The sequence below is a fragment of the Larimichthys crocea genome, chromosome XXIV (assembly GCF_000972845.2).
Source record: "Larimichthys crocea isolate SSNF chromosome XXIV, L_crocea_2.0, whole genome shotgun sequence".
Taxonomy (NCBI): Eukaryota; Metazoa; Chordata; class Actinopteri; family Sciaenidae; genus Larimichthys; species Larimichthys crocea.
Window position 1 is genome coordinate 4,171,790 of NC_040034.1, and position 10,000 is coordinate 4,181,789.

The 10,000-nt window shown below is 47.3% G+C and overlaps 1 protein-coding gene across 11 annotated transcripts; it reads left to right on the forward strand.

Moving 5' to 3' along the window:
• Positions 1 to 518: 518 nt before the first annotated feature.
• On the forward strand, positions 519 to 9,638 carry jade1 (jade family PHD finger 1). 11 transcript variants are annotated; one of them, XM_027274727.1, is made up of 12 exons: positions 519 to 640; positions 2,638 to 2,723; positions 2,960 to 3,106; positions 3,579 to 3,646; positions 4,142 to 4,299; positions 4,495 to 4,679; positions 5,174 to 5,385; positions 5,589 to 5,756; positions 5,960 to 6,076; positions 6,332 to 6,940; positions 7,603 to 7,720; positions 7,803 to 9,638. In XM_027274727.1, exons 2-12 carry the CDS (start codon positions 2,675 to 2,677, stop codon positions 8,864 to 8,866), a joined length of 2,895 nt encoding a protein of 964 aa, XP_027130528.1. In that variant the 5' UTR covers positions 519 to 640; positions 2,638 to 2,674; the 3' UTR covers positions 8,867 to 9,638. The 11 variants fall into 11 exon arrangements, with proteins under 11 accessions (XP_027130528.1, XP_027130533.1, XP_027130526.1 ...); XM_027274725.1 differs by having other exon boundaries at positions 531 to 629; XM_027274724.1 differs by having other exon boundaries at positions 535 to 855.
• The last annotated feature ends 362 nt before the right edge of the window (positions 9,639 to 10,000 follow it).

Here is a 10,000-nt window from a genome sequence, read left to right on the forward strand (position 1 = left end):
AAAGTGTGTTTGTTGTTTTAAAAGACATTAATAAATAACAAAGTGTGTTTGTTGTTTTAAAAGACATTAATAAATAACAAAGTGTGTTTGTTGTTTTAAAAGACATTAATAAATAACAAAGTGTGTTTGTTGTTTTAAAAGACATTAATAAATAACAAAGTGTGTTTGTTGTTTTAAAAGACATTAATAAATAACAAAGTGTGTTTGTTGTTTTAAAAGACATTAATAAATAACAAAGTGTGTTTGTTGTTTTAAAAGACATTAATAAATAACAAAGTGTGTTTGTTGTTTTAAAAGACATTAATAACAGTAAGTGTGTTTGTTGTTTTAAAGGACATTAATAAATAACAAAGTGTGTTTGTTGCATGAAACCTTCCATCATTGTGTGTGTGACTCATTTCTCAGTGTGTGTGTCTTTAATAGATAAAGATGTTTACTTGCAGTGTGTGTGTGTGTGTGTGTGTCAGGTCGCTGCGTCATGCACACACACACACACACACACACACACACACACACACACACACACACACACACACATTGTGTTAGTGTTTGTTGTTGACAGTCAAACGTGCAGCCGGGCAACGTGTGGTCGCTTTGAACGGAACCATGAGGACCCGGCTCTTCCTCCGGTAGCTCTCCGGTCTGTCTGATTCTTTTAATCCGGGTTTGGATCAGTCGAGTCGGGCTTTCTGGCGCCCTCCAGCGGCCTGCAGCGGCAGCGCAGCCCGGGCTCGGTAACCTCCTCCCCGCCGCTCCGTGTTTGTGTATGTGGAATGCGGGTCAAGCGGAACTCACGGCTCAAACTGCGGCTCGCTTCAAACTCAAACCCCGGCGTGCATCGGCCCGGCGTGCTCTGTACGTACCGTCCACTTTGTTCTCGCTCCGCACGGTTCTTTTATTCGTATTTATTAAAGGAGTTTAATTATTTTAGTGGCGCTGGAGGAAAAACAGCGACATCGTCATTTAAAATGGCGCCAAAGATTAACCCCAGCCAGGGGCTCGCTCGGCGGAGCCGCCGCACGGCGTGTCCCGCTGGCGGGGCTAGCTGCGCGGATAGCACCGCCACAGCACCGCCGTGTTAGTTAGCAGGTCTCTGCGGTTCAGGTAGTTCTAGTCTGACCTCTAACCTCTGACAGAGACAGCTGCGGGGCAAAGCTGCGGGGTTTGAACGCGGGGGGCAGCGGTTAGCATCATGCTACATGCTACATGCTGGTTTCACATAGGCGTTAGCCTCGAGCTAACTAGCCGAGGTGGCTAACGTCAGCTCGTGCGGGGTTATGAAAACACGCATATGTTTGCGTGAACCCGCCGGATGTGAGTCTGGTTGTAAATAAGTGATTATTTAAAGCAGCGTTTAAAAATAATTAAAAAAAACATCCAGGTCATGAACAACATTCAAACTGGAACCGTGTGTGTTGCATAACAGTAGCAGCTACCAGGCTAACGCCGCCCTGTTCAAAACATGCAGGTGTGACAGAGGTGACGTCACCTGTGCTGTCACGTGGGAACAGTCAGCTGTTCCTGCAGCTAGTTAGTCACAAACAGGTTAGTTAGGTTAGTACTCGGAGATATCTGCAGCTTCTTCTTGTTGTTGTTGTTGTTATTGAGCTCAGTTTGCATTGCATGTGGCTACTTGCAGGTTACTTGTAGGTAACTTGCAAGTCCAAAACAAACAGGACGCGAGGTTACTTTCAGGTTACTTGTAGGTAACTTTTGCAGGTTACTTGTAGGTAACTTTTGCAGGTTACTTGTAGGTTACTTGTAGGTTACTTGCAGGTTACTTGTAGGTTACTTGTAGGTTACTTGCAGGTTACTTGTAGGTAACTTTTGTAGGTTACTTGTAGGTAACTTGCAGGTTACTTGTAGTTTACTTGTAGGTTACTTGCAGGTTACTTGTAGGTAACTTGCAGGTTACTTGTAGGTCCAAAACAAACGGGACACGAGGTAACTTGCAGGTTACTTGTAGGTAACTTGCAGGTTACTTGTAGTTTACTTGTAGGTTACTTGTAGGTAACTTGTAGGTTACTTGTAGGTAACTTGCAGGTTACACACCATCCGGTGTGTGCTGTCAGACCTGCAAGAAAACACTTGTGTCCAGTTTGTTTTGGCCTGTTATCTGCTTTATTCTGGTAGAGGAGATGAATATAGAGAAACATGCATTACATACATTAGCAGCAGATAAATAGATATACTTTAAATTACAGTGCAGCAGCAGCATTACACACAGTGATGATAGACAACATAAGAATAAAAATATAAAGAACAAACTTTACATAATAAAATATCAAAATAGCAGTAAATAAGATATATTGTGCAAAAGTATATACAGCAGATTGGCAGTGTTGATTTGGTTATTATACAGTGTGATGTATAATGTGTAAGCAGCATGCAAACATACATTAGAATGAGCCTATAACAGCATCCATACATTAAAATGAACCTGAGATGAATTTAAATATGCACAGAGAGATTAAACGTTTGCATAGAAGATAAATACATAACTGTGTTATGAAGTGAACCCGTGCATCAATGCAAACATCTGTATATGTGCCGCAGTGTCATGCGTGTCTTCCTCGCGGATGTTGACACTTCTTTAATCACAGCTGTGTCTCTCGTCTCTCCCTCTGCCTGGTGAAGTGTCATTACAGCGGAGCTCCGCAGACAGACGACAGCGATGAAGAGAAACAGGCACCCCAGCAGCAGCGACGACTCCGACGATGGAAGTAAGCAAACTTTTTTTGTCCGTCCCGACTCGTTCATACCAGCTCCAAATATAGACGCCAATGAGGTCAGCGCGGCGCTTCCTCTGCCGCCTTCCTTAATGTCACAAGTGAAAGTGCCAACTTTGACGCTTCAATACCACAAAGTCTAAATTTGCATGAAGATAACGAGTCGGTATCTTTAAAATTTGAGCTGTTTCTGTCACTATCTTGTCAGCTAATGTGTACTTGATGCACAGGAAGGAAACCCAAAGAAAGAAAAAGAAAGAAGGGCAGCAGACGGACAAAGATTAAGGAGAAGGAAAGGAAAGCCTGTGGTTTGAGGAGCAGGAGACAGAGTAGGGACAGGAGGAGGCGTGCATGGACCTTTAAAGACGTCCTGGCAGGTCAGGCAGACAGACTCAAAACTGAGCTCAGTCAACAATTTCAGAAAGTTTCCTTCATCCTCCACAAAAACCTCAGCTGGGGTGAGTGACACGCTTCCCCGCGACTGTTTGGATGAACCTCTATCTGATCCATCTGCTGTTAAAACGAACCCCGAGCTCTCTGAGCTCTGATTCAGAGCGTTTAAACTCTTTCACCAAACCGTCCTTCAGGATTTTGAGCTCCCACACGGAGTGAAAATGGATATCTGCTGCTGCCGCCAGTAAGTTTTCTAAATTAGTGCATAGAAAGAAATGAAACTGAAACCAGAAACTGTCAGTTGCTCCGTTTTGACTATTCAAATGAGCCGCACGTCTTTTCTCTTTGGGGGGGAACTCCGTTCGCCTTCAGACGACGTGAAGATGTTTGTCAGAGCGGCGACAGACGCAGATGAAATGTCGACGTGTTTGACGCTCTGTGGTGTTTCTCCTTCAGGTAACTCCACCTGCTGGTCCCAACACTCGTCACAGCACAGGAGGGGGACCGGGCAGAAACCCTCGGAGGTACGTCCACCTTAAGTAATCACGATAAACACATGAGTCATAGTTTATAAGCTCCTCTTCTGTTGTCTGTTTGTGAGTTCATTATTTTTTTAAATTCACGTTTTGGGACTTTATTTGTTCCGTTCATTAGTTTCATCCTCCGTTAGTCAGTGTGCCCGCGGGGATGGAAACACACCAGCTGTTATCTAATGCACAGTCTGTGGACTTGGTCCCTGCAGGCCACTGTACACACCCTCCGCCCCGAGAGCCAATCAAATCAAAGCAAAACAGTGACTAAGCAGGATCCTGATTGGCCAGTTCCTGTTTGCCTGTCTGTGCACAACGTGGTCGTTTTTTTAAACCCTGAACAAACACTGATACACTCTGTGCTGTCTCCATGGAAACAAGTATTTTTAGAAGTATAGTAGTAGTAGTATATGTAGCATATAAACACATATGATCTGTAAACATCATATTACTACGGTGCCGTAATCATTTCATGTTTTCATGCTGCAGGTTTTCAGGACGGACCTGATCACTGCCATGAAAGTGCACGACTCGTACCAGCTGAACCCCGAGGACTACTACGTCCTCGCCGACCCGTGGAGGCAGGAGTGGGAGAAGGGAGTCCAGGTCCCCGTCAGCCCCCAGTCCATCCCACAGCCTGTCGCCAGGTAAAAAACAGACCGTGAAAGTCAAACAAACATGTTGGGTCACGTACTGCAGGCGTCTGCTCGACTGTTTGATTTGTCACAGTGAGTTAGAGAAATAAAACCTTTAGCTCCTAAATTTATGACTTCTGTGAGGACAATGTGCAGACTTGATTCTGATCTAAAAAGCCGCCTGTCAAACTGAAATGTGTCGCGCAGGGTGCTGGCGGAGAAAGGAAAGGAGGTCATGTTCGTCAGGCCAAAGAAGCTGATCCGGACGTCGGGCACCGAGGCGCTGGGCTACGTGGACATCCGGACGCTGGCGGAGGGGATGTGCCGCTACGACCTGAACGAGGAAGACGTGGCCTGGCTGCAGATCACTAACGAGGAGTTTGCAGAGATGGGTGAGTCGCGGAGGAATATGCATCTACGAACTGAAACCTGAACCTGTCCAAGGAGTAACTGTCTCTGTAATCTGATTTATCCACGTCTCTAAAGCTCGTTGAGAGGACAGAGATAATATTGATGTTAAGATAACAGATAAAGATTCTCTGGTTGAATATTTTACTCAGACTGATGACTGTTCTTCTCAGCCAACATTTCTGTAAATAAAAAAGTATCAAATTTACTTTATCGTCCCAAACTGCAGGTTTAAAGTCAGGTGATGTTTTTATCAGCTTTTCTGCCCGAGTGCAGCTCAGAGTTGCTTCGACATCTTTTTCCGTGCTGTATTTTTGCTCCGATGACTCAGAGTAAACTTCATAGTCAAACATGTAATTAAAGCGTCGTCACTGCGGGTTATCTCCAAAATGTCCGACACAGAGGCGGAGAGAAAAGAACATTTTGATGTGAAAATTATGAACTGGACATGAGCACGAACTCCTCCGTGTTTTTCCAGCCATGCCGCCGTTGGACGAGATCACCATGGAGCGGGTGATGGAGGAGTTCGAGCACTGCTGCTACGAGAACATGACGCACGCCATGGAGACGGAGGAGGGGCTCGGCATCGAGTACGACGAGGACGTCGTGTGCGACGTCTGCCAGTCGCCCGACGGGGAGGACAACAACGAGATGGTGTTCTGCGACAAGTGCAACATCTGCGTCCACCAGGTCAGACACGCGATGACTTGGCACTGAGAGACTTAACTCGTCCGCCTGACGATTGTTTTGCCGCAGCAAAAAGCAAAATGAAAAGGACGCTTCTTATATTTCAGATCTCACACACACACTTCATTTGTTGCCGCTGTATTGATTTCTGCTTGCTGCCTGGAAGCTGAGCCGCCCTGTGTCTGCGTCTCTCGCTCTCCCTCCAGGCGTGTTACGGCATCCAGAAAGTCCCAAAGGGCAGCTGGCTGTGCCGGATCTGCGCCCTCGGCATCCTGCCAAAGTGCCAGTTGTGTCCCAAGAAGGGCGGCGCCATGAAGCCGACACGAAGTGGAACCAAGTGGGTCCACGTCAGCTGTGCCTTGTGGATTCCAGAGGTGAAGATGAAATCCCCACAGTGTTTTTATGCAGAATGATTCATTTTGAAAATGTAGTTAACTCATAAAACATAATTTAATAATCAGAACACATGATAAGGAAATACCAGGAGCCTGAGTGAATATGTCAGGTTTTATTCCTGCTCAGTCGCTGAACGTTCGAACAACACGTGATCGGTTTGAATGTGAAATTTGCCGTGCAGGTGAGCATCGGGAATCCGGAGAAGATGGAGCCGATCACCAACGTGTCCCAAATCCCCAGCAACAGATGGGCTCTGATCTGCTGCATGTGCAAAGAGAAGACCGGAGCGTGCATACAGGTGGAGTCACGAGTCGTTGAACTATTTATGCATGTATCAGGATGATGTTGAAAGAAATGTAAAACTTCTTTTAAACTTTCCAGCGACGTCTGAGTTTAATTTAATTAAAAAACGTTTCATAGATTCACTACGGGAAGGTCGTGTACCACAATAAAACATCTTTATTTACATATGAGACAACAATGGTTAACCAGTGAGAGTTCCTGATGAGTCACGTGACTCCGAGTGTTTAACGGCGTCTCTTTGTCTTTGCAGTGCTCAGCAAAAAACTGCCGGACTGCCTTCCACGTGACGTGCGGCCTCCACGCCAGCCTTGAAATGAACACCATCCTCACCGAGGACGACGAGGTCAAGTTCAAGTCCTACTGCCCCAAACACTCCGGGCTCGAGGGCACCGAGTCCAGGGACCGAGACTCAGGAGGCGAGGAGGAGAAGGAGAAGGAGAGCGCCAGAGACAAGAAGGGGAAGAGGAGAGGCCGGGTCAGACTGGAGGAGGACGCTGCCTCCTCCTCCTCCTCGTCCTACGTGGCTCCTCAGCTCATCAACAGAGCGCCGGGCGACTTGGAGGGGCTCAGCAGCCGCCAGCAGGAGAAGAGAGTCAACCTCCGCAAGCTGAAGCTGGAGGCGATGGAGGAGGACTTCTACCAGTTCGTGGAGGTGGAGGAGGTGGCCAGTCACCTGAAGCTGCCGCCGGAGGTGGTGGACTTCCTCTACCAGTACTGGAAGCTAAAACGCAAAGCCAACTTCAACCAGCCGCTCCTCACGCCCAAGAAGGACGAGGAGGAGAGCCTGGCACGCCGCGAGCAGGAGGTGCTGCTGCGACGCCTGCAGCTCTTCACGCACCTCCGTCAGGACCTGGAGAGGGTAGGTCTCTACTGCAGCAGGAGCAGCGGGAGGAGCAGAGGCAGGAAGGGAAAGATGTCGAGGAGGAGCTGATGAAAGAGAGTTTAAATAAATGTTCATGAAGTCAGAGAGCGCAAAAGTTTGCTTGTTTGTAGATAATAGACGAGAAATTCAGAGTTCAAACTTTATACCATCCACCTGTACACCATCAGACAGCCTCCCACCTGTGCGAGGTTTACGAAGTTTTGTTCTCAGCTTTATTTCAATATTTGAGCTTTTGTGCAGCCATGCTCAAAATTATTTCAAAATAAAAGAAAGAGAAAGGAAAGTGTGAGCCAGATAAACTCTAAATGTTTGGAGGCTTCAGATCATAAATATAATCAGGTACGTAGATTGTAAACCTAGATTTGCACATTTGGTTCAGCAGCACTTCAAAATATTCTCGTTTCATTTAAACGTCACATCATACGAGGAGAAAACGACTAAATCTGACGTTTGACGAGGCCTCGAGGAAATGGTGTGACATGAAACAAAGTGTCAGAGTCTGTAGGACGTTTCTGACGCAGGACTTTGACCCGGGAGAGCAGAGTTCACGCCCCACATGAAGCCAGTCAGAGGTTTGAGGTTCAGAAGGTAAAGCTGTGTCTTTGTACGTGTCTAAAGAAGCTGCTGTCGCTCCTCAGGTTCGTAACCTCACCTACATGGTGACTCGGAGGGAGAAGATGAAGCGCTCGCTGTGGAGAGTCCAGGAGCAGATCTTCCAGCACCAGGTCCGACTGATCGACCACGAGCTGCTCACAGGTGAGTCGACGAGACAAGATGATTCCAGGTCAGTAGAACTTCTTAGAAAGATGTCACACTTACCTTCACTTGTCTGCTGCAGGCGACCCCTCGACTAAAGACTTGGAGAAGCTCTTCTCTCTGGGCTGGTTATCCTCTCAGGACTCCCAGTCTCGCTCCTCCTGGAGCCACTCTGGACTGAAAACCAAACGCGGCTCTTTAAAGCAGGACAAAAGGAGAAGCGGAGACAGGAAAGGCCTCTCCGACTCCCTGCACACTCACAGGAAGGACAATCCAAGCAGACCACTGGAGACAAAAGACAGTAAAGGCTCCCGAACGAGAGAGTCGGCAGCTGCCGAGGCCGCGAGCGACGCCAAACTCCAAACCTCGGAGATCAGCCAGGAGAAGCTTCACAGGCCAGAAGTTGTTCAGGAAACGACCGCGGCCAAGCTGCACAAACCCGAGAGCAAGAAAAGCTCGAGGAGGGAGGAACACGAGGCGCCGGGGAGGCGGAAACGAGACAGCGACCACGAGCAAGAGGAGAGGAGGAGGAAGAGGAGGAGCGACGTGATGGAAAGCTTCCCCAGCCAGGTGAAGAACAGGTACGGGTCAAAACATCTGGAGAAGACGGTCTCCATCAGGCTGGTCGACATCAGGAACTCGGACACCGACGACTACTTCACGGACGAAGGGATGACCAGAAGAAGCCCCGTCTCTCTGGACGCTAAACTCAACAGAGCCGCCGCCGTCGTCTCGGACACCGCCGCCGCCACCAAAGCCAACGGCTGGCTGAGGAGAACCCACGCCAACGGCTCGCACACGCCCAGCAGACCTGTGCCCGGACACCTGAAGGGCTGGGGCAGGTTCAGGATCCCCAAGAAGAGCGAGAGGCCGATGATGGAAGAGGAAGAGGAGGAGGAGGAGGAGGTGGTGGAGCACCGCAAACCACTGCTGAGGCCGCTGACCAACACGCCCGAGCCGTCGTACCCGAGGACCAGACACCGCGCGGGGACGGAGAACGACGGCTACGCCTCCGACTCCAAACCAGGCGACAGCGAGATGGAGCCCTGCTTGAAGCGATGCCACTCCCACCAGCTGAGGGGCGACTCGTCTCTCGGGCGGCGCTACGGGTCCGACATCATCCGCCAAGGCGTGCTGGCGTCCTGATGGCGGAGGAACACTTGTTTAAAAGAATAAGCTGCACTGTGTTAAGTTGGAGAAGAACGACGGTCGCTCTTTGTACCTTTATTTTTCTGGATGAACCGTAAAGATTAAAAAAAAGAACAGAGCTGATATTTATTTTTTATTTGTAAAATATGTAAATCTGGTAAATATTTTACTTTGTACTTTATTTTGAGCTAGTTTTTATTTTTCTTTAAGAGTAGAAAGATGTCAAGTTGCCACTTAAACGCTCGCTCAGATATTTACAAGCAAAAGCATCAACTAGGCGTGATCGCTGCTTGGGACCACAGCTTGCAATGTAATGATTTTTTCATAGTATTAAACTCTGTTGCACTTAGTCGAGAACGCTGACAGATAATCTTCATCCTGTCGGCGACGTAGTTTATTATTCTTTTTCTAAATCAAGCTTCATCCGACGTTTAACGGCTACAGACAGGAAGTCGAACTGCCCTTTTCCCGCTTCTTTAAACTCGCCTGTCATCGTCACGAACAGGAAAACGTCGTCAGGACTGAAAGTGTAATTGAACTGCGATCGTATCGTATCCATCATGTGCCTAACTTTGATTTGAAGCGTTTGCACTACAAGAGGACGGCACAGGTGTTGAGGTATGAGTAGAGTTATTTTTACACTGAAATATAAAAAAAAAAAAGCGTTTTGTACCCTCGGCCGCTGCTGCTGTACTACTGTTATGCAAAATGAAACTTGTTTTTTTGTCTTTGTCTCAAAGAGGAATAAAAAAAAACCTGCAGGACTGAAGTCTGACGTCTGTGTGTGATTCACGACATTCACGAGATCAACAGCAAATAAACAGAAGTTACATTTCAAGAAGAAATACCAAACGTGTTTGTTCCAGATTCTTTAATGTGAGTTTGATACAGCGCCTTGATTTCACTAAGCGAATCTGTAAATCTTCCATCAGATGATTTCTGTGCAGTGATTTAACGCAGCTGATGCTGCGAGTAACTTCTCATTTCTTAAACCATGTCTGAAGATACATCATCTGCTCAAGGAAAGGATGTTCATCAGCTTCAGAAGGGTCAAATTATTGACCTGCATCAAGCAAAGATCACAACTAAGGAGATTGAAACCACTGAAGAACTGTCTGATGCATTATTAAA